Source organism: Paroedura picta, chromosome 6 (genome assembly GCF_049243985.1).
Source record: "Paroedura picta isolate Pp20150507F chromosome 6, Ppicta_v3.0, whole genome shotgun sequence".
NCBI lineage: Eukaryota > Metazoa > Chordata > Lepidosauria > Squamata > Gekkonidae > Paroedura > Paroedura picta.
Window position 1 is genome coordinate 26,148,412 of NC_135374.1, and position 24,813 is coordinate 26,173,224.

At 42.0% G+C, this 24,813-nt stretch overlaps 1 protein-coding gene across 3 annotated transcripts; it reads left to right on the top strand.

The window, feature by feature from the left end:
- The first annotated feature begins 548 nt into the window (after nt 1-548).
- RFC3 (replication factor C subunit 3) lies at nt 549-18,362 on the top strand. Of its 3 annotated transcripts, none has more exons than XM_077341852.1 (9): nt 549-705; nt 2,354-2,491; nt 3,709-3,776; nt 5,291-5,388; nt 6,345-6,526; nt 7,702-7,838; nt 7,925-8,023; nt 10,966-11,035; nt 12,930-18,362. In XM_077341852.1, exons 1-9 carry the CDS (start codon nt 604-606, stop codon nt 13,119-13,121), a joined length of 1,086 nt encoding a protein of 361 aa, XP_077197967.1. In that variant the 5' UTR covers nt 549-603; the 3' UTR covers nt 13,122-18,362. The 3 variants fall into 3 exon arrangements, with proteins under 3 accessions (XP_077197967.1, XP_077197968.1, XP_077197969.1); XM_077341853.1 differs by lacking the exon at nt 549-705 and adding an exon at nt 730-953; XM_077341854.1 differs by lacking the exon at nt 549-705 and adding an exon at nt 966-1,126.
- Nucleotides 18,363-24,813: the final 6,451 nt, after the last annotated feature.

The window sequence follows — 24,813 nt, forward strand, 5'->3', positions numbered from 1 at the left end:
AGTGCTGGCTTTACAAAACAAATTACACACATTTCTTCCCTCAAACATTTATTTTCCATGAAAGCGGACCTCTTTGTCCAGACTTTGCCAACCTTTATATATAGCTGCCACGGACTCAAACTTTTTCCTGTCACTCAGCCCAACATGCCCACCCATCTGACCCAGAATGAGAGATGCTAGCATTATACAATGGGGTTGGCGGCGGGCTGGTGACTTTATTTATGACTACCTTGTGGCGTCCTCCCCACTGCACTGTAGGAAAGAAGCCGTTCAACTACAAGGGTCTTTGTTCTGAACCAGGTGGGACTGTTCCTGTCGGGAACAAACAGCACCATCCTCCTTAGCGCTTCAGCACAGAATAACATAAAACAGAAGTCTTGAATTTATTCCGTGGTATTTTTGTGTGTGAGTCAGAGCTCACTTTACTAGATGCAGCGCAGCGTAAAGGTCGAACGAGCCACTCTCGTCTGCTCGCAACCTTACACGAGAGAGAACCTTGGCAAGCTTTCCGCCCTCCCCCGGAAACTGCCAGACACCCTTGCCGGCAAGTTGCCATGGGAACAGAACAGAGCGCGGCAGCAGCTGCGCTGATCTTCTCAGTGCATGAAATCATTCGTCCCAACCCACGGTCTGCGACTTTTTATTTTTTTATCCCAAGAAGGCCACCGTAGGAGGCGGGATCAAGCCGGACTGAAACCGGCAAAAGTGAGATGTCGCGGCCCTAAAACACACGCTTAAGGAATTGGGGCGCATGCGCTTAGTGACGTATGACCGAGTTGTTGTCTTTCCTAGGCGGGAGATCTTGGCGGTGAAGAGCGCGCATTTTTGTTTTCCATTCCTTCCGTGCTGCCAGGCGGGAGGTGGCCATGAGCCTGTGGGTAGATAAGTACCGGCCGAGCTCGCTCAGCAAACTGGACTATCACCGGGAGCAGGCGGCACAGCTTCGCAACCTGGTGAGCTGCAGGAGGCGAGCTCCCGGAGCACCCAGGCTCTCTTCCCTACCCCGCCCCAATTCTGGACCTCTTATTGTCACTACTTAACTTTACTTTAGTGCCATAGCGCGACCCTAAAGATAGTTCGTGCAGTCAAAGTTGATTCCTGGAATATCTGAAGTGATGGTAAAGAGGTATACTGGGCGTGTGCAGAGAGTTCCGCCCTAATTCATAATCCGTTCATAACTTTTGTAATCCAAGAGCAGTCTGTTTTGCTGCCTTGTGCTTCTGCAGGTGTGGATCAGATCTAAGGGTACGGTCCTGTGCAAACTTCATTGTGTGTAATCTCTACTTCTAAGTAATCACACATTGAATCGAGCTTCAAATCCAGGGCAACTTTAAGGATGCTTAACTACATGTCATTCAGTAGCTGCTTCTCCCGTTGCAAAGTTTATGCTCTCTGACTCTAGATGGTATTGCTCATCTTGAGAGTTTGCTTATAGAAAGGTGATATATCCCAGGGTTCCTGCCCTGGGATTTATTTACTGCTATCCTGGTGCTGCTGGATTGATGTTTGGTATGCCTGAAATGAAGTATGAGTATATTGTGTACTCATGCGGTGATTTATGATGCAGGTTTTCCATTGCAAAGTGAAGAGCTGTGGGGTTAAAGTAATTCATCTGACAAAGAGTCCAAGCGTAGACTTCTTGTGATGCATGACAGACCTGCTTCTGGAATGCAAGATGTATTAACCCTAAACTAAACCGAGTATTGTTCTAAGTTTACATAAACTAGTGTTGTGAATTGGTGGATCCTAAAATATACCTTATAGTTTGTAGAGTGGCAGCTCTGCTTTATAAATGGCAATCAAAGCTATTAATTTAACAGCACCAGCCCATGCATATAATCCTGTGCAGAGCAAAGAGTCAACCTGGGTTTATGTCTGGAAAAAATCTTTACCAACCTATGAACAGTGGCGATGTTTTCACCAAATCTACCTCACAAAGGTAAAGGTATCCCCTGTGCAAGCACCGGGTCATGTCTGACCCTTGGGTGACACCCTCTAGCGTTTTCATGGCAGACTCAATACAACTGCCTTCCCCAGTCATTACCGTTTACCCCCCCCCCCATCAAGCTGGGTACTCATTTTACCGACCTTGGAAGGATGGAAGGCTGAGTCAACCTTGAGCCGGCAGCTGGAATCGAATTCCCAACCTCATGGGCAGACAGCTTCAGACAGCATGTCGCTGCCTTACCACTCTGCGCCAGAAGAGGCTCATAACGTATTCTTGTCTAAATATAAATACTGGTTTTTAGAATTGGGTATGAGAAAGTGTTTGTTTCTTTCGTTCATTTTTAAAATAGTGCTACTTATAACTACAAGGAACCACCCCTAGTGTTTTTCTGTGTTTTGTTGACAGGTTCAATGTGGTGACTTTCCTCATTTGTTAGTGTATGGACCCTCTGGTGCAGGAAAAAAGACCAGAATAATGTGTTTGCTGAGGGAGTTGTATGGTGCTGGAGTCGAGAAGCTGAGGATTGAGCATCAAAATATAACAGTAAGAATTTCTCATGAAAGTTACTCTTAAGTGTCAAAAATACAGTGCAGACGTTGAGCATGTCATTCAACAGAATTAAAAGCCAGGACAGTTATAGATGTTGTTCTTATTCATCCATTCATCCTCTTGGTTAAATGCTTGGTGTAGTGGTTAAGAGTGTGGATGTCTGGTGAGCCAGGTTTGATTCCCCACTCTTCTTTATGCAGCCAGCTGTGTGACCTTGAGTTCGCCACAGCACTGATAAAGCTGTTCTGACCGAGCAGTAATATCAGGACTCTCAGCCTCACCTACCTCACAGGGTGTCTGTTGTAGGGAGAGGGAAGGGAAGGCAATTGTAAGCTGCTTTGAGACTTCTTCAGGTAGAGAAAAGCGGCATATAAGAACCAACTTTTCTTCATATGAAGAGACGGAGGCAACCATAAAATATTAGGGAGGTCATCATTCTAATTTTAAATCTTCAACATTTCAGGGAGAATATCTGTTTTAAAGGAAGTTTTTAAAATGAACATATTGTTTAAAATATTTTAATGCATACAGAGTTTTTTCAGTTATATAGAGAAGGACCTTGTGCTATGGTGGCAGCTGTTGCCAAAACAACTTCTCAGAAATCTAAACAACCAGTCAGATCTCCAGTGGTCAGTCAGAAAGCCAGCTGGGCAACAGCCCTTCCTGGCCCCAGCCTCTTTCTAAAACCATTTGGCAGCCACCAGGAAAAGTCTCTGTGGGTTCTGTGGTTCCCATAGTCATCATGTTATGAATTGCTGGCTGAGGGTGTTTCCTTATCCGAAAAATTCAAAAGTAGCAAAATGTTAATATAGGCATAGAAGGAAGGGTAAAGATTGCCACTTTGTTGCAAATTAAATCAGAATGATGATGATTTAGTGTTTTCCATAAGCATCTCTGATTAATATAAACTGGCTGAGATCTGTACTTACCATCACAGTTATTTTCTCCACCTGTGATGTTCTTGAACTGTGATTCCTTCCTCTGGTGCACTGTAATATACTTGTTCTCCTTTCACGCTATGTATGTATCTCCATGTCTCAGCAATTTTCTTGTTGCCTATGGCCTTGATGCCACTAAGCTCTAAAACGTTTATTTTGAGTGGTTGACCATGAATTTTGTACTCTTCCTATGTGAATGCCCATTGATTTCAGTTAAGTTTTTTAAGTGTTGACCTGTGAAGTTTAACTGTATTTTGTATTTTTACTTTTCAGGCACCTTCCAAAAAGAAAATTGAAATTAGTACTATTGCAAGCAACTATCATCTTGAAGTTAACCCAAGGTAACATACAATAAAAAAGGAATGCATGTTTGTATTAATACAGGCTGTAGAAAAGGTAGAATTCTATATTTACAAATTCAGTTTTTAAAAAAACAAAACAAATCTTCAATAAATGTTAATTAGACAAAGAAGATCTTTTTGAAAGAACCAGAAATGTCTGGATTAATACAAGGACAACTTGAGCCAGCTAAAGATGTTGTTTTAATTTCTCTCCCCCAGAAGGGAGGGACACCAGCTGTTTTGCATGGATGATGGATATCAGGCATTTTGAATTGCTCTTTCTGTGTGGTTCAGGAATGTTAACTAGAAACTGCCCAGATCTATTTCCTGCAAAAAAAAAAAAAAAAAAGGTTCTGCCAAAGTCCAGAGATAATATGTGATAATCATTTGATGTGATCTTTCTTAGAATATGTAATACTCATGGTTTTTAAGCTAAAAGACAGAATGCTGGAAAAGCCAGCCTTAACATCTGTATTTTGTTTCATCTTTAGCATGTGCTCTAGTTGACAGTGTTCCTTTTTCAATTGGCGTCTTGGTGTTTTAAGTTTGAAACAATTGATATAGATGCTAGATTTACTCCAGTGTTTCTGAAGATTGGGGATACTTGGAGCTCCTTAGTGAGCACAGATTTTCCTTGTTTTATTTATACAACTAGCATCAAAGCCCGTTCCTAAGAACAGGCCTTGAAAGGGTCCCCTCCCCTGGCCCCTGGCCAGGCAGCTTAAGGTGGCTTTGGGCTGCAGCTTGCAGCCAGATCAAGTGGGGCAGGTGGGGGCTGGGCAGCTCGTTATCAGGGCCTGCACAGAGTTCCTTAGCAGGCAGGACAGAGCTCCTTAGCAGGCAGTCAGCAGGCCGGGAGGCCCTCATCAGCAGGCCCAGCCTAGCAGGCCAAGAGGCCCTCGTTAGGAGGCCCTCCACGACGACCTTTTGCCCAGGGCCCTCTCCCCTTACCTGCTGCTGGCTCCAGGCACTGAGGCATCTGAGAGCAAAGAGGCTAGAGTCCAGGGACGGAGGGCGGGAGCTGCAGGGCCAGGGCCAATCAGGGCAAAGCTGGCTGTACCCTGATTGGCCCTATTCTAACTTGGACAGCCGGACACGTCCCACCCCCCAGGCTGGTTCATAAATATATAGAGGAGCAACAATGGATAAGAATAACTATTTATACCTTGCCTTCCCTGCTATCAGTGGTAGCCCAAAGTAGGTTACAGTGTGCTTTGGGGTTGCTGACAACTCTACATACACATGCTGTTATGTATGGAGCTTTCCTCTGCACAACAAAGCTAAGAATTTTATGCTCACATGGGAGCTCCGTGTATGCATTGGTGTTCCCTGCGAGATAGTTCCATACCAGAATCTGTACAGAATAGATGAAATTGAACTTTGAGAGGAGTAAAGCCTATTGACCCAGGTGAGATTGACTTCAAAGTCAGCATACATAGAATTAGACAGAAAGTTTTGTAATTGATGGGGCAAACCTCTTACCTCCAAGTGTTTGTATCTGAACTTTTTTTTAGCGATGCAGGAAACAGTGACCGGGTGGTGATTCAGGAATTATTGAAGACGGTAGCACAATCACAGCAACTTGAGACAAGCACTCAACGAGATTTTAAAGGTCTGTAAATGAGAAATACACCTATTAAAAAAGGGTTTCTAAATTGGTTTTACAAGATCAAACATGTCCCTAGTTTTGGTTCACTCTTTCACATTATGTTCTCCAGCTCCTTTTGTGTTCTTTTTGGAGATGCAACATTTCCAGAAATCTTAAAGATGTAGGGGACAAAAACAGGTTAAACTGGGCTGTTTATTTGGCAAATTTGTGTGCTAGCTATACAAGTAGCACTGCTTAATACTATATTTAGACACTACTAGGGTGTCTGTGTGAATAGTCTAACTACATGGTGAGGCTGATCCCGCTGGTTTTCCCATAGCTGTTACTTGCTGACCCCTAAGGCAAGAGATATTCAGGGGTGGTTTGCCATTGCCTGCCTCTGTGTAGTAAGCCTCTGTGTAGTGAGCCTGGTATTCCTTGGTGGTCCACATCCAAGTACCAACTAGGGCTGACCCTGCTTACCTTCTGAGATCTGAGAAATCCGAGTAGTCTGGGCCATCCAGATCATGACATTTTTCCTCTGGTCCATTGTATTTGACTTCAGCTAAAAGCTTTGGGGTTGAAGTCCCTTGGACTGCAAGGCAAACACACCGGTCAGTTCTAGAGGGGATCAGCCCTGACTGCTTCTTAGGCCAGATCCTGAAGATGAAACTTAAATACTTTGGCCACCTTATGAGAAGGAAGGACTCTCCGGAGAAGAGCCTAATGCTGGGAGCGATTGAGGGCAAAAGAAGAAGGGGATGACAGAGAATGAGGTGGCTGGATGGAGTCACTGAAGCAGTTGGCGTGAACTTAAATGGACTCCGGGGAATGGTAGAGGACAGGAAGGCCTGGAGGATCATTGTCCATCGGGTCACGATGGGTCGGACAAGACTTCTCACTTAACAAAAACAAAAAAGTGTTATTAAAGTTCACTATGTACCTACTGTCGTAAAAAGTTACTTTCTGTTTGGTTTTAGTGGTGCTGTTGACAGAAGTGGACAAACTTACCAAAGATGCCCAGCATGCATTGCGACGAACCATGGAGAAGTATATGGCCACCTGTAGACTAATTCTGTGTTGCAATTCCACATCAAAAGTCATAGCACCTATCAGAAGCAGGTGCTTGGCAGTTCGTGTGCCTGCCCCCAGCACTGAAGATGTAGGTTTTGACAAATGTGAACTAATTATCCAGTGTAGTTTAAGCAAATATGTTACTAATATAGAAAAATCTTTGTTTTAGGAATGTTGGTTCAGTGTCTTTTTTGACATTCAAGCTTTTTCATCTAAGAATGTCTACACAGTACTTAGAGTGTATATAGCACTTCTGTAAGAACTGAGCATACTTCACATGCACATTTTGTAGTTTTTGCCATGTAAAAGGTTGATACATGCCCATATTCCATTTGTTTATTCATTTAATGCATAGCCAGCCTTTCTCCCCAGTGGGGACCCAAAGCAGCTTGCATTGTTCTCGTCTCCTCTTTTATCCTCACAACTACCCTGTGTGGTAGATTAGGCAGAGCGGGTAACTTCTGCCCAAGGTCACCCAGCAAGCTTCTATGGTAGTATGGGGATTTGTACCTGGGTTTCCCAAATCCTAGCCTAATGCTAAGCACTATACCAAACTGGCTCAAAATAGAGCTGGTGAGGATCTTGGAAGAGTTCATAAGTAAGCTCAGATTTAGATTGACTATTGGGAGAGCAGATCTGATGCTGTTAACCACCATGGTTCATTAAAACCTTAAGTGAAACTTCCACATTTTTTCTGTATTGTGGGAGCTAATGTTGGTAAATTCTGGGCCAGATTGCATAGTGGTCTCTGGGTGCATGTTATATATTACAGCAGTTAACCAGCTCTGTAATTATTAGTTACTAGTGACAAGTGCCAAATGTACCATGCAATCTGTGACTGATAGCAACACTGTCATTTTTGGCTTTATTTCTTCTGCCTGAAGGGGCACAGAGAGTAGTTTGCTGTTGATTTTGTTTGTGACCAGGAGACTATAGGAAGGAACCATTCCTTGTGTCCTTCACTCCCTCTGTGGAAAAGCATGCACAGGAAATACTATGTTGGTGCCTCTTCTCTAGCGCCCAGGGCTTCTTGCCAAGGCAAATAGTTGGGGCAGGCAAAAATGAGGGAACAAATGCCCGAAACATACTACCTCAAGCATGATCTGTAGAAAGTCAGTCCCTGTGTGCCTTCCAGTTAACAGAACCATCTTCCCTATGACTGTCTCCCAAGGAAAATACTTGTATCTTTGAAAAGTCAGTGCAAGCTTTTGTAGAACACTCAGCTATTGGTCCAAACAATTCACTCTCCTGTTGAACTTCTAGATCTGCAATGTATTGTCCAGTGTCTGTAAGAAGGAGGGCCTAGTTCTTCCTCCAGAACTGGCTCAGAGGATTGCAGAAAAGTCTGGGAGAAACCTCCGAAAGGCCCTTCTGATGTGCGAGGCTTGCAGAGTCCAGCAGTAAGTCAAACAGTCCAGGGTAAAGTTTTTGCTTTCTGCTTTGTTTTAAGCAAATCATGAGTGTCCTTTTTTTTTCTTCTTCGTAGGTGTCCTTTCACTCCTGATCAAGATATTTCTGAGACTGACTGGGAGGTCTATCTGAGAGAGACAGCAAATGCCATTGTCAGTCAGCAAACCCCTCAGAAGTAGGTGACTACACTGGGCTGTAGTTGAAAGCCATTGTAAATGCAATGCAAAACATGACACAGTTTTCTGATTCTAGCCATGTGCTGTGGTACTTAAATGCTGATTTCTAAGAACTGTATTTAAAGCATGTGGGAGATAGTTACATTAGAATGCTAATATTAAGTCTTGATCATGAAATCATGCTTTATGCTTTACCTTGTCAGTGTATGGTTCTCTCCCTGCCACCAGCTATATATTACAAGCATCTGTCCAGTTTTCTAAAATTGTAGGTGGGAAGAAGGAACACAGATAATCAGATCACCATGCACAGTGTGCGGAAGCCAGGAGGATATGAGCCTCCTGCCATTAGGCAGGCCATTGCATAAGGCGGTGGCCATGACAGAGAATACACATGTATGGGCATGAACACATGAAGCTGGCTTAGACTGAATCGATCCATCAAAGTCAGTATTGTCTGTTCAGACTGGCAGGAGCATTCTAGGGTCTCAGGCAGAGATCTTTCAAATTACCTACTGCCAGATCCATTAACAGGACAAGCCAGAGATTAAACCTGGGATCTTCTACATGCCAAGCAGATGCTCTACCACTGAGCGAGGACCCCTCTAAGTTTTGAGCAGTTGTGGATTTTGCCCATTTGCAGGGTGGAATCTGAGTGAGGCCCTGCTGTTGCAGACCAGAGTTGCTTGTTCGGGGCAATGATGTAATTCCCACTGGAATTTATGAGGACAGGTTTTTTTGTTTGTGCAGGGCTATGGCATTTTCCTCCCCATTTTCAGCAGTGGTATTAGCACCAATTCATTGCTGTCTGAATGCCGTTAAAGCTGCCAAACATTTACCCAGCTTTTGATTCAGCGTGTTGGCAAAAATATAATGACAGCATGTCACAGTGAATTTTGGAGCGTTTTACTCTTTGCTGCTGTGAGTCACACGTTCTGCTGCTGATCTTTCTAAAGCTTCGTCATTGTTTCTGTTATTTTTCCAGTATTGTCTCATTTGTAGAGGTCCAAAATTCAGAAACGAGGCAGTATGATTGAGATTTGAACAAGAATTACCTTCTGTATTCATCTTACATATTTAGGAAACCTTTATGTTCTCTTTGTCTGCAACATGCAGAATCAAAATAGAACAGGGGAAGTAGACAAAGTTGCTTTCTGCTCTCTCTTCTGTCAGCACAGCTACACTGGTGGAAGTCACAGAAATTGCAGATTTCATTCTGTTCCTAATCGCCACATGAGCTGTATTTTTGAGGTTCAATTTGAACTAGTAGTCTGTTTTGCAAACCAAACCAATGTGCATCAGTTTGACCCTTGCTTTCTGCTCCTGACTGCTTTTTATGGGGAGGAGAAAGCAGAGGTTTAGATGGCTTAGAGCCACAACTAACAGGCTTAAAATTCTTGAAAGTTTATGGTGGCTCTTCAGTTCACAAATATCACTTAGTGAACTACAAACCAACTAAAATTCAGCACAAACTTTTGTCCATGAGCCAGTTCATGCCAGTCTCTATTGCTCACTGCAGCCTCCCAGTCTTTTTGGCTATTAGGCTATTTGAGTCCTGTGCTCCACAGGAGCAAATTTTCCTGGGTTTGGGAGAGACTTTGGGGGTGGACAGGGATGTGAGAAAGACCTATGATTATAAGCAACTTCCCCTGGTGATTTGTGAGATCTGACCCTTTGACTGGTGGTGTGGCCTTGGTTATATCACTAGCTAGTTTTTGAAACAAAGCATTTGAGGGGAGGGGAGTGGAATTTTGTAGGATTCAAGGCACAAATATCTTGTCCCTTCATATTACCAACAGGAGACAAATATTGTGCTAGCAAGGCTTACTAATGGCTGCTGCAGCTGATTTCCTGGTTGTCAGACAGACACTTCAGGACTTCTTTTATTAGATCAGGTTGTGCAAGAGAAGCTTGTCACGATTTGGCTGTTGCTTAGAAATTGCAGAGCCATTCCCTGATTGATCATAGGTTGAAGCTGCAAGAAAAACTGCTGCTTAGAGAATAGAATCACAGTAGTGTTCGGGGTTTTTTTTTACAGAGATCACAATCTGTCACTTCCAAATCCTAAAAAAAATACTTCTCAGGGTGTTTTTTTAAAAATCCCAAACCACCAAGGGTGAGTGAGCTGACATCCTAAACATTTCCCGAGTTAAATTTTTAAAATGTCATAAGAACAGCAGCATGGTAGTTTCTCTCCCTCTCCCTTCCCCACTGGAAGTCTTGAAACACTAAATTATGTTTTATTTGGATTTCTAGTGCATACAATGGCTTGGGAGCTGCACTTCTACAGGAACCCAAATAAAAGTAATTAATGCCTTAAGCAAACACACTTGGAAGGTAGATGATATGTTTGTGGCATTGGGTTGAAATCAAGCTGCTCAGCATCACAGTTGCTTGATTGGGCAATCATTTCTAGATTTTATTTTGTCTTCCCTCCAGCTAATTCATATTGTCAGCATATTCTTGACACCTTTTATTATTTCTTCCTTATCCTTATTGATGTATATTGATTTACAAGCCACTTCAACTATGATGAGCTGTTGAGATGTTAATTTATTTGTCTGTGGTGATTCTGCTGTAGAGGCCTAAAAGTGTGTGTGGAAATAACAGAAGGATGAGTCCTTTGAACATAGCTGATTTTATGGTGCTTAGCATTTTTAAAGGGAAAGGGGGGGGGATAAACGTCTGTGAATTGTGTCTAATGTTCTCAAATGCTGAATCTTCTTGACTGTAGTTCAAATTGTAGCTGCTGCATTTTAATTAATATCTATCTGAGCAGAGTACAAGAAAACAGATTCTTACTGGCTGTTAGCAACAAAAATGCTACGGTGACTGAAATTAAAACTTTTTTAAAAAGATATTTTATCGCATCCTTCTCTGCTAAATAGTATTTTATTTAAATTTAACAGCTCAAATCATGCTTCAATCGGTTTTATTCTAATAGGTTGCTAGAGGTTCGTGGACGACTTTATGAACTCTTGACCCACTGCATTCCTCCGGAGATTATAATAAAGGTAACTTAATAAAGATTCTTAAGTGGTTTAGTAATTGAGGCCAGTAATAAATGGCACAGGGGAAAGATGGTTACAGATTTGAATTGGGGAGACATTCTGGCTGAAAATTAATAATTTTATAAAAGTACTATGGTTTGTCATGTTTTCTGAACTAATAATAAGATATTTTTTGCTCACCCTTTCTCAGGCGACTCAGGGTAGGTTACAACAATCAAAATTGCATAAATAGAATAAAATCCAAGATAAAACTTAACTAAATGAATTTAGAACATCAATATTGCCTGATTTTCACTACCTTATCAGAAGGGGAAAGGGGGTGGTCATGAGACCCTTTAGCTGGAGTAAATTTGGTGGATTTCCAGCAGGGAGGTCAGCACTTCCAGATGTCGTTTTGGTCTCAACCATAGGCCTGGCAGAACAACTGCATTTTGTAAGCTTGGTAGAACTGATTAAGGTCCCACAGGGCTCTGATCTCATTTGGGAGAGCGTTCAACCAGGCCAGGGCCAGGGCCAGGGCCAGGGCCAAATAAGACCTGGCCTTGGTTGAGGCCAAGTCCTTGGGGCTAGGGATCCTGAGCAGATTTTGGTCTGTAGATCTTAAAGCTCTTTGGGGAACACATATGACATATGGACAAGCCTTAATTATGGGTGTTGCTCCACCTTCAGAGGCTGCTGACCTATGGAGATGACCATGAACTTACAATTGTGAATGGCCAGAAAACCAAACCAGCTCTAAACTGATTTGCCTGCTGTGTTTAGGTCCTAAACAATGATCTGAAGTGATGTCCAACTAGAGCATGAATATTTCCTGTATGAAACATCAGCAATTGTTTACATTTAGATCTGGCAGACAGTGTCAGGTTCTCCCTGAATGACATTTCTCAGGATGAGGAGGAGAAAAAAACTCTCTTCAGATTAAATTAGTTTTGTTTTAACTCAAAACAAACACAGTGAGTGCTGGATGCCCCAAAATCAGTGGAAAATGAAGCAAATGTCCTATGCTGTAAGATCACCAGCGAGGGTTTCTCAAAGAAGAAAACTGTGCAAAAAGAAGCAGCATTAAAACTCTACTTTCTGTTGAATTCACACGGATGTGCTGTTGCTGCTGTTGTACAAGCTAGGGTTTAGAATAAGGGCAGATGAAGAAAGGAATAAAGGCACGTTCAAATCTACCTGGTTAGCTACCTCCTCACTTATAGACAGTTTAATGCACACTGTAGGACCCCTGAGGCTTCCACTGAGATCGTGTGCAAACACTGCAGATTTTATACTTCTCTTGACTTTTAAAACCTTTCTGTTAATGATTCTAAACTGTGTGCATATATGTTTTTTTGCAGCCAAATATGCTAGAATGAATATTGTTGGTGGACTGAGTGCTTGGAAATGAGACAGATCATTTATTTCATTATATACTTGGAAAGCACCCCAAGTTACTTCTCATTTCTATTAGATTCCTTTGTAGGCATTGGCTTGAGATCCATTGCTGAGTTTCCATGTATACAAGAGAAGGACCATTTTTGCTCATCCTTCCGGCCCATATCAAACCTTCAGCTCCCCACTTCATGCTGTTCTCCCCTCCCCCCAGCATTTCTATGACAATTTGGGCTGCTGCAGGAGGGGGCAGGCAGTGAAATGATGCACAGTGAAATAGAAATCTTTTCCATCCACCGAAATGTTCTGATGGATGCCATGCTGAGATCCTAGTGCATTAAATTAATGGACTAGTGTTGTCCATTGCTGTATATACTAAATACCTTTTTTGGAAGTGTGGTTTAAAAAAGCTTATATGTGTGTATCCTCTTGCTAGGTATTAGTAACTGTCATCCGAGAGGATGGCTTCACGAATCTGAAACCTAAACAAATTTTGAATGTTGCTTTGTGTTACTTTTCGTAGGGGCTTCTGTCTGAACTCCTCAACAACTGTGATGGGCAGCTGAAAGGGGAAGTAGCTCAGATGGCAGCCTTCTATGAGCACCGATTGCAGCTGGGGAGCAAATCCATTTATCACCTGGAGGCATTTGTGGCCAAGTTTATGGCCCTCTATAAGAAGTTTATGGAAGATGGCTTGGAAGCCATGGTGTTCTGATATGTTAGTTGCTGAGATATTGACCAATTCAGATGATAATCTGTATGATGCATAGGTCACGCACATATATTTATTTAACAATAAAATCTTTAAAAAGTGGCAGGTTTTAAAATTTCTGAAGTGTCATCACATGTTCTTTAATGCAGCTCTGCTGCTTTTGAGAAGCAAGAACTCAATGTTTTTTCAGATTTATCTTTTTTGGCTTCGCACTAGTGATAGTATCCAAATATGAATTTTAAATGATGTTTGTAGTCCACACATTGGATCTTGTGAATGCTTTCTGTTAGCCCTGGGGCCTTCTTTTGGTAGGGACACATCTGTTGGAAGAAGGCTGTTCTTTAGCAGAACAAATTCATAGCATCCAATCCAATGCTCTTATCTCCCCCTCCCCCCAGTTCTTCCTGACGGTGCTTTAGGATGCTTAGGGCTGATCCTGCGTTGAGCAGGGGGTTGGACTAGATGGCCTGTATGGCCCCTTCCAACTCTATGATTCTATGATTCTATGATTCTAGGAGCTCCCATTTATCTTGAATCTGGTGAGCTTGAATCCCTGGAATTGTCAAGTATGTTCTGTTTAGTAACTTCCTTGGTGAGGGAAATTTGCACTCTTACTTGGACATGCTATCAGAAGTCTAATGCAATTTGCTAAAACTTTGTTCTAATATTGCACACAAAAACTATAGTCTTCAATATTTATCTATTGTTGAGAACTTACTTGGATTACTCCAGGCGTTTTCCAATTGAAGTTGTTGCCATTGTGTTAACAAAATCCAGTGGCTCAGCAAAACAGTTGTTGGGTAAATGACTGCCCCAAGGAGGGAAATGGCTTAATGTTGTGTTCAGAACTTAATAGTGCTGACAGGGGCACCTGCAGGGGCACCTGCTGTGGAATGGATGTGGACCGTTCAGAAACATCTTACAGTGCCTTTCTGGATGAAGGAATAATTTGTAAAATCCACCTTTCTGTGAACTCTATGTAAATATCCATCTGCAAATCTCATAGACTGTCTTTACCTTTAACCTGAACCTTTTTGTCAGTTACCTGCTTGTAGAATTTCCTTCATTTTTACACTGCCCTCCCTTCCCCCAATGGAGGGATGAAAGAGCTCACATGACCTTTCTCTGCTCCATTTATCTTTACAATAGCCCTGTCAGGTAACCTAGCCTGAATGTGTGTGGCTGGCGCAAGATCACCCAGCATTCTTCTGTGGCAGAGTGGGGATTTGAACCTGGTACTCCTAGATCCTACTCTGACACTCTAACCATGACATACAGTGGCTCTGTACGTTCTTGGAGGGAGTGTGCTTGTCATGATGATTGCTTGGGGATTATTTATTTTGTGGTATTTTGCCAGATGGTATGAATGTTCTTGAAGATTTTAGAGATTCCCATGTATTCTGTGCTCTATTATTTCAGTTCTATTCACCACATGAATAAGCTGTGGAGCAGGGGTGTGCAATTTTTTTTCTTGGTATTTCTTGTTAGGGTGTATTGGACCCGAAAAACCCCGGGTCCCAATACCAGTAAAGTATTCAAATCTGGGATTTTTCAAAAATCTTGATTTTGGGGGATCCAATAAGCCTGAACCAAAAAATATCAAGGAAAACAAAGCAGCTGAGAGGTAGTTCAGCTGGGCTTCTTTTGGGTGGTCTCTTTAAACTTCCACAGAGAACTCACGAAACCACCAATCCTGTGGGGACAACTTTCCCTGCAGGTGCTGCTTGGCAGCCTGCTTGAAACTTGATCACCAAACACAGACTACAAAGCACCAGGAGCTCTCTGTAGCGGTTTGGTTAGGCCAAAAGAGTCCTAGCTGAGCCAGTAAGGAGCGCTCTTGTTGGCTTTTTTTCTGCTGCACACTTAAATAGGTGTTTAAGAATGCTCCCACTGCCTAGCTGTTTGGGGGCTATCTGCTCTGTCTCCTCAGCTGTTCTTTGGGTTTGCCAGTAATTCCCGCATATGTCCAGGACTGGGGGGGGGGGGGGTTCCTGGTTCTCCTTAAAAATCCTAGATACATTTGGGGTATCAAAATATACCTGAAAATTACCAATAAGATGTTTTGGGGGTATATTTTCAGTTTGGGGTTACCCAAATGCATGCCCCTACCATGAAGCGAGTGTAGTGGATTGAATGTGCAATGTTTAAATTCATAAGTCTTCTTTGTCATGAAGTTTGGTTGGTAATTGTTTCATGCTCTCAGCCTGATCTGCCTTACTGAGTTATGACAATACCAAATAATTTGGATATGGTCTTGTTACTTTCCCCCCCCTATAGGTACAATAATACTCCCATCACTTGGAACGTAAATTCTGTGGTCATTGCATCAAAATGTATTCCATAGCGATTTCATCACATTGTCTTTGTCCACAAAGCAATTGGTTGTCATCAAAGCAATTGGATATATCATTCACATTCAGGAGTATTTAAGTTTTGGTGGTGATCTGTGCAATTTTCACATTTTTGACACTTGACTTTCAGTAAAGCCTAAGATCTCGTTTAGATCCTTAGTGACCACTGGAATTAGTGGGTAAAGACAGCTGTAGTAGGGCATGTTGTACAATATTAGATGTTAATATAGGTCTCTTGGTATTTGTACGGTTATATTCAATATACAGCCTGATCCCATAGATGTTGACTCAGTGGTAAAAACCATTTAATTCAGTGGGACTTAAACCCAGGAGCATGCCTAGCAGGTAATAAAATATTGGAATAAGATTGCAGCCTTCGTTTCATAAACTAATTCCAAAAAGTACAAATCGTAGGAGATGTTCAGGAAGGAAACAAGAGTTGAAGCAACCATGATTATGACTCCCTCTGAGCAGCGTTTCATTTTAACTTCTCTGTGTTAGAAAGGTTTCATTTCTCTTGGGGTAAATAGAATAGACCTTGAGCACAGTCATTTCATCGGTATTGTCAGGTCTGAAATGCATTAATGCACCAGAGTAGATACAGTGAAAATGAATGTTTAAATGGTTTTCTACTTTAGGGAGATATAGAGTTGAAATGAAAACGATATACGATAATTAAAGTTGGTGCTAACTGCTTCCCTTTACAGTGGTAAATCAGTTTAACAGTGTAGTCTTTGGGGGGAGAGGGGAATCCCGTGCACCTAACAAAAGATCATAAAACTGTTGGGATGGGCTTGAAGTTTTCCAGGCAAGAAATCTATTCATGGGTTGGTTTGTTTTATTCAGGCCTTCGGGGGGGGGGGGACCTGGGATGTTTTGGGATATTGGGAAATGGATCCCAAAAAATCTCGGGACTGAACGGGAATATCAAACCAGTGTTTTAGGGCTCCCAAGACTGTGTTTTCTTTCATTTTACTGTGTTTGTGTCTTGCTGGGGTTTAGGATTGGCTTTGCCATGTTGATTTGGCTTTGCTTCTGTCCTTTTAAATTAGTTTTGTTTGTCTTAGAATTGTTTTTCTTTTGGCTCTGGTTGGTTTGCTTCAGATTTTCTGTTTGTGTTGGATTTTCTGTTTAGACTGGTTTGGAGTCTATGGTTTGCAATTGTAAGGCTTGCAAGAGCTTCCCTGTTAAATGGGTTTGACTTAGTGGGTTCTCTGGTTTGATGGTGAGATAGATTCCCTGATATGACATTTGTTTTGTTAGACTTGCCCCATTGTCCCCTGCTTCTGCTAGGATTCCCCAGTTCTTCATTGGTTCCGTGTGCTTTGAGTTGCTTTGCTTGCTCTTGTCTCTTTGGTTATTCTTTGTCAAGGAGAAAGCATGGAATCCCCACCCACCATGGGAAACAACAGAGTATGGCTGGAGGCACCTCGTTCAGGGCTGCATAGATCTGAACCATCCACTTGAAATGTTATTTCTTGGATAGGCAGCAGCAGCTCTGCTGAAATTGTGTTGCCATCTGCCCAGAAAACATCCCCTTCACACTCTTGAAAGATTCCCCGTAAGGAAAGCAAATAATATCAGAATCCCTGCGGGGAAAAACACATTCAAATACCAAACCAGTATATGGAACCCAAGTAATTGGGAATACCATTTTTTTTTTGGCTTTGTGATACCTGGATCTGAAAAAGACTGATTTCATTCTAATTGCACATCCCTACTAAATCTGCCTGTGAAGGAATATGAGGAAGCAGGGTCTGAAGGTGGGCAGAATGAATGGCACCATTTCAGATTGGTCTCTGGGGCCTAAGTTGACCAGTCCCTTCACAACCTCCCTCTTCCTGGTCTTACCACTTTGAGTGCTTGGCTGTCATCCTCCAGGGTCACTGGTGGTCCTCCACAGCAACACAGGTATCTTGGCTCTCTACAGCCTTCCCCTGAATTGTCTGCTATCTCTCAGGCCTCCATGGATGTCATACTTTTCTTCCTGGCTATCAGTCTTTTCTCTGTGTTCACCACTGCATTTGCCTCTCCAACCGCAGCTCTCCTCTTTTTTTCATCCCCTGGCTGTCAGGCCAATCTGTTTCCTGCAGGTTCTCATCTTCCCAACACAGACCCCAAATACCTGCTTAAGCCTTGGAATTGCTTCTGGCTTTGCAGGCTCCTTGAATGTGAAGCATTAGGTGAGGGAATTCCTTTTGCATCTGGGATAGGACATTTTCCCATTGGGAACTAACTGGAATCTCTTGTCTATTTCCAGTTCTGTCTCTAACCCAAGCTGTCTGTTCAGTGTGGCTCTTGTCTAGCAGCATCTCCCTTGCTTTAATAATCCATATTGTATTCTGGAACCCTTCCTAACTAGATAATATGAGCCATTAAATAGATTTTGGCAGATAATTTATATCCACATTCCTCTGATTCCAAGCCACAGATAAATTTAATCTCTTCAGGACAAGGAATTGTTTGACTTGATGGGCTTACATGACACAACCCCACACCTCCCGCTCTAGTTACCTCACATGCCAACCCACCTATCAGATTTATCTATAACTTACCACTTTGTATCACATTGTACCACCCTGTGGGGCAGTCCCGGGGCTGGTCTGAATTTCAAACAGTATATCGACCCTTGCACAACCCCCAAAATGTGTGTTCTCAGTGTGCTCTCTTTGGTATGTTGTACACCCAATGTCACTTCTTGAAGGAGATGCTGTGTACCAACTTCATCTCTCTCTGGATCCATCTATCTCCACGACAGGTGTAGTATAATTTCCACATCCCTCCCCCCTTTTGTTCCTTAGTATCTAGTGTGTGATAAAGGTGCTTGCATATGTATGTAATATACTGTTTTATCTTATTTTCATTATCTTGCAATAAAGACATCTTATTTTTATATCTGGACTGGTTCTTTATGGGGTTTCCCCAAAGGAATTAAACTCCTGTATACACACAGACTGCGATCCTGGATACCCCTCCTCTCACTCAGCTAATTCCCCCTACAAATTAAAGCAATCTGAGTAGCAGAGCTCCCTGGAGATAAAGGTGAGATAGAAACATTGAAGTATAATAATATCATGAATAAGATTATTCCATACTGTGAGAGCAGCTCTCCAAGTTAGATATATTATACCTCTCTGTCTTCTCCAATGGGGACCCAGAGTTGCTTACACTGTTCTGTTCTTTCCTTGTGACAACAACCATACGAGCAAGCTTCCGTCACAGCATGGGGACTTGAACCTGGATCTCCCAGATCTTTATGCTCTAATCAACCACTATATCACTTTTGAGTAGAGTTCCTTCCCAGCCTTTCTGTCTGCCATCCATCAAGAACTAATGCTAGCTATTGAACCTGAGACCTATATCCAGGCATGAAAAAGACATAGCAACCTAATTATAAATTGGCAAGCAACATACATACATTAGACTTCATTATCATATTCTTTCCCCCTTGCCAGAGCAGAAAATTCATATGATTACAGTCCTTTGATAGAAAGTAATAGCTATGATTGATCTTGTTAGGGGAGCAGAAATTCCCGTGTGGCCAGAAACTCCTTAATTCTTCATGTTGTGAGCAGTTCCCCAATTGTGTGAATAATTAGCACTGCACAAAATTATGTCCATGAGTCTTAGTGACCTATAAAGCAACACCCAGAGTTGCCGTTTCTTAAACGCAAGCTATGAGAAATCACAACAAAAATGTGCCCACGGTTCCAGAGAGTCAATGGCTTCACCCTTGATCATTAGATGCTTTTAATGAAGGGGGATGCGTGCTAGCACATAGGAAAAGGTGCAGGGTACAGCACACCAAACAGGGCACAACGTATTGCAGTCAGCAATACACCTTAGGCATTTACTCACAGATTTTTAGACAGGTCATACATTTCTAAAAATAACCTGAGTAGGCTTTGCTGTCCTGTCAGTTTAATTGGAAGGATTTTGTCTCCAAATTAGCAGGGTCACTTGGGGCCAATACTTGTCTAAGCATTTTGGCTGCTGTCCATGGTGGAAGAATTATTCTAGTAGCAATGACGCTATGCATAGCTTTTTTTGGGTGTTTGTGTGTGTGTGTGCATACTAAAATATGTGTGTTTCCTTTCTGCAGTGCAAAATTCACTTAGCTATCTATCAGGAAGCAAAGTTTTGAGCACCAGTTTTTGATGAATCATCATCATTCCGGTTTGGCAGCCACATTTATGTATTCCTTAATCTAATTTACACTTAGCTAATACTTTAGCTGTAGAGGACTACCCATACTCCCCAAATTTGATTTAAATTGTTTTCCTTTACTGGCTCAAGGAAAGTCTCACCTTGTGATCTCTAACAGAATTTTCAATCATTTTATAAAAATTACAAAATACATAATTTCAGAAAAGAGGTTATGTGGACCTTCCTACATGTATGAGACTCAGTGTCAGTATAAACTATTTGCAAGCTGTGATGAACTGCACTATTAAAAGCTTATATGTCATGTGTAAGCAGATAAAATACTGTGAAGGGTTAATTCTTCACAGAGCCAGAAAGCCTTGAATGACAAGCTGTTCCAAGATATCTGACTGGTTGGCATCCTCTGAACAAAGAAAAACTGAGCTGGATGCTGAGAATTGAGTTCAATTTCAGCTCTAGGACTGATAATTTTGGAATTCATCCCTAACTCAGAGCAGTGTAACACAGATAGGAGAACTAGGGGAAGTTGGCAAGGAAGTTTGGGAAGTAGGTGAAGACTCCCATTCGGGCCAAAGAAAGGGGAAAGACTGTCTAGTGAGAGGAGAATTTCCCTACCAGCCAAACAGGGAGTTAGCTCTGAAGAGTGCAGAGATCCATGGTCTGATGTGATTAGTGACTGTTTAAAGATGTTATGAGTCTGTTAAAAACTCAAGTACTGATGTTTCAAGAGAAGGGGTTTAGATACTGGAATGAGTATACCAGCCTTCTGGAAACCAAAAAAGTCAAAGAGTATTGGAGTATTTGGAGAAAACACTGGAACAAAAACCTCTCAGCATAAAGATTTAAGTCACTGTGAAAAGCTTAAGAACCTTTCATTAGCGTGAAACTTAAGAACGTTGATGGGCCTCTCCTGCTCTTTATTCTTGCTAACATTTCCTTCAAACCAGAAGGACAATAAATGTATATCCAATCCCATGTCTCCTGAGTGGTCTAGCCAATTATATCTGGCTTATAGAATTATTGTATGTATTTATTAATGACTAGTTGATTTTAATTGTATTTGATACTAATGGATATAAAAACTGCTCCGAGAGGACCAATTCATTAAGGGCAGTCTATAAATGTAAATAATAAAGTCTGAGAATGTACTGATTTTTCTTCAGAAATTTCAACCTCTGATTTCACCTGACCTGTCCTCTCTATAAGAACCTCATGTGGCGCAGAGTGGTAAGGCAGCAGACATGTAGTCTGAAGCTCTGCCCATGATGCTGGGAGTTCAATCCCAGCAGCCAGTTCAAGGTTGACTCAGCCTTCCATCCTTCTGAGGTTGGTAAAATGAGTACCCAGCTTGCTGGGTGTTAAACGGTAATGACTGGGGAAGGCACTGGCAAACCACCCCATATTGAGTCTGCCATGAAAACGCTAGAGGGTATCACCCCAAGGGTCAAACATAACCTGGTGCTTGCACAGGGGATACTTTTACCTTTCCTCTCTATATTAAATAAAATATTTTGTTATTTTTAAATTTAAAAAAAAACACCCTCATGCTTTTTAAGTTAAAGCAGGCTCCTTTCCCTCAGGTGCCTGGGTTGAATCAACAGTCGAAATATCATATTGTGACAGGGTGGGACAGCAAAGAAGAAAACACATTACTAGGGCACTTCATTCAGTAAAAGGAAAGAAAAATAGAGGAACAATCTTGCCTCTGAGGAAGGGAACTGGATGAGGCTGTCATTCAGACACAGCAAGCAAATTGTCTGGTATATACTCTCATATAAGCCGACCCGCATATAAGCCGAGGCATCTAATTTCACCACAAAATGCTGGAAAACCTTATTGACTTGCATATAAGCCGAGGGTGATGTTTGGATAGTGGCTTTCCCCCCTCCCCTCCCCTTCCCTTCCCTTTTGGGCAGAATCTTTTTTTTCCTTTTCTTCCCTCCTTCCCCCCCCCCCCTCTTTCCCCTCCTCCTCCGTCTTTCCCTATGATTCATCTTGCCTTTTTATATCCAATCCTGTACTCTTTCTGTTCCCTCCACTTTTCATTCCTTTCCTCCTTCTGCTCTCTGCTCTCCCCCTGAGACAGAGGCTTCAGATCTTCCTGCAGAGCTTCCTGCAACACGTGCTAGCCTCATTAAGGCAGTGAGAGGGGAGGCGGAGACTGTTCTTCCCTCCCCTCCCACTGTCCCTCCCGGGTTTGCTGCTTTGTTCGTGCCTCTGTTCTTCAAGCAAATATACTTGTCTCCCACCCGCAACCTCCTTTCTGGCAGCTTCTTTTAATACTTGCACATAAGACGAGGGGGACTTTTTCAGCTTAAAAAAAGGGCTGAAAAGCTCAGCTTCTATGCGAGTATAGATGGTAAGTCACACTGAATGGACCTGAATAGATCTGTTTAGGATTGTTTAATTACGTTTGCATACCTTCTCCCATTTTAATCTGCCCTTCTTCGGAGGAGAACCTCCGAAAACCTGCATGGTTTTCCTCTCATCTGTTTTATCCTTATATAGGTAGACTGTCCTAAGATCACCCTGTGAATTTCATGATTGACTGAATTTGAACCTGTCTCTCCCAACATTGGAACAAAGCTTGAATCACTACATCATTCTGACTTAAAGCAAATGAATCACTATCATGAGGGGAAAAAAACCTGTATGCTATTTTTATGTATTTAATTTGTATACCACCCTTCTCAACAATGGGCTTGGGGTGGTGCACAACATATTTCGTTGCTGACTGTTATTCTATATTATATGTGTAATTCTTGGCACGAGTTGACTGTCACAGTCCTGCCATAATATGCCTTGAGTTCTTCTGGGCTTCATTACTGGTTGTAGATAGCTGCTTAATTCTGTTGTTTTAATGTTTTCGAATACAGTTTTATCGCTTTAATGATAATGTATCAATTCTATTGTTTTATCACTGATGTACATTTAATTGTTGTTCACCGCCTTGAGACAGCAACTCCGAGAGGGGCAGTATACAAATTGATGAATAAATAAAATATCACATTCACAACACAACATCTAGCATTGTCAAAGTTTGTGTCACTTCCTTACCTTTCCCACCCCAGTGTTTCAGTGATCAAAATCTGGTCTTCCATATTTACATTGTTGCTTGACTGTCTCTGGGATATAGTGCTTATTTACTAACTGTTTGTTGTTGTTGTTGACTGCCAAGTAGACATAAGCCTGACATGCAACCCATGATGTAAATGCATCATTATTGCCCGTGAGCAAGAATTTAAAAATTCAAAAGTATCAATAGGGTCACACTGTCCCATTGTTCTTTTAGCAAAAGCTCTTCTTCACCAAGGCAAGTAAAGCTGCTTCAGTCCCCCAACTGGGACTATTTGAAATGGGTACAGAAAATCGTGGTCATTGACTAACAGCTTGAGCTGAAGTGTTGCTATCTGCACAAGCACTTTGCCCAGTGTCCTATCACAATACAAAATGTTATTTTCATTTCCTAATTTCAAACTTATGGCATAATCACGTCAAAGAATGCCCTCTAACATTCTGCAAAAGTGTCTTTGCTACTTGCTTCCCCCCCCCCAACCATTTCTGAATTTATCACATCTTTCATTCCTAGCAGGAGAAAAATGGTCCGTAGTGGTATGGAGAAAATCGATCCAGCAATGTTTACAAGCAGCTGGAGTATTCTCCAGATAGGCATACGTTTCAGAGGCCTAATTAATCTCCCAGCCAGTTACAGATGTTGTACGCTGGTAGCCCTATAGTGCGTAAACATTATTTTTTTGGTCAGAATATTTATTGGCTGCTATTCCTCTAAAAAGTTGCTCACATAGTGCATAAGGTAAAAAAAAAATGTCAATACAATTAAAATAAAAATCATGTACAAAAGAACAATGGATAAAAGTGGAAAACGGCCATTATTGAAGCAATTTTTGATGACCGAAAAGGTCCCTGCTGAAATTATAATAGTTTTGGCACCCTAGGAATATATCTTGAGAAGGCATTTATTTAGTAACTAATTCTTCTTGAGTGACTCCCTAATAGATTTCCTTAGCTGGGACACTATTTTATGTTTATCATAGTAAAATAGACCTTAGCATCTTGGTGTAGAGGTTAAGAGTGGCGTCTTCTAATCTGGCAAGCCGGGTTTGATTCCCCATTCCTCCACATGCAGCCAGCTGTGTGACCTTGGGCTCGTTACAGACCTGGGAGAGCTGTTCTGACCGAGTAATACTATCAGGGCTCATGTACACTCCATTCTGTCCTCTTGTCTTTTCCATATTGTGTTGCAGTCATAGTTTAGTGTCTTCTCCACTGGTGGGAGAATAAGAACTAACCCTTGAAACCATGTTCTGAGGTAAACTCCGGGAAAACATTTCAGGTTTTCTGGTCTTCCAGATTTGGCGATTCTGTGAGCTCAGAATATTTGGCTGTAATAACAATTGGAAACTGAGGGTTGGGGGACTGCTTTAGTATTTGCTTTCTGGGGTGGTTGAGGAGAGGAATAAAAAAATTAGAAACAATACAATTCCCCAGGAGGCAGGGGAGAAGATCTTTCTTGGAGATGTATTTTTTTTGAAGAAGTCTTCAATAAATGGGTGTATCTAAATTACATTTTCTGTTGTGGATTTACTGCTACAGCAGATGCGGTGGTATTCACAGGGGCAACAGCCCATCCAGATGGAAACTAACCCAAGCATTATATTGATCATCCTGTAGAGCAGGGGTAGTCAAACTGCGGCCCTCCAGATGTCCATGGACTACAATTCCCAGGAGCCCCCTGCCAGCGAATGCTGGCAGGGGGCTCCTGGGAATTGCAGTCCATGGACATCTGGAGGGCCGCAGTTTGACTACCCCTGCTGTAGAGGCTAAAATTCTTCTGGTCACACCACCAGAGGGCTTTCTGATGATGCACAAACTGATGCACAAAAAGGCAGCGAAAAGTACTGGGGAAATGCCCCTGAAGGGATGAGGGCATTAAATTGGTGGCTATAAAGATTTTGAAAATGTGTATTTTCCTAATCTTTGTGACCTGCAAAGCTGCTCATATTGTCATCGTTCAGGAAGGACCGTAGCGAAGCAATTTTGGATAAAATTGAGGCAAAGCAGAGAAGGTGCTGGAAATGTAGAAAGTCTTTGAAAAATGTTACACAGATTCTTCAAAAACAGTGCTCTCCTATGAAAGCCAAGTTGGGGAAAAACATTGG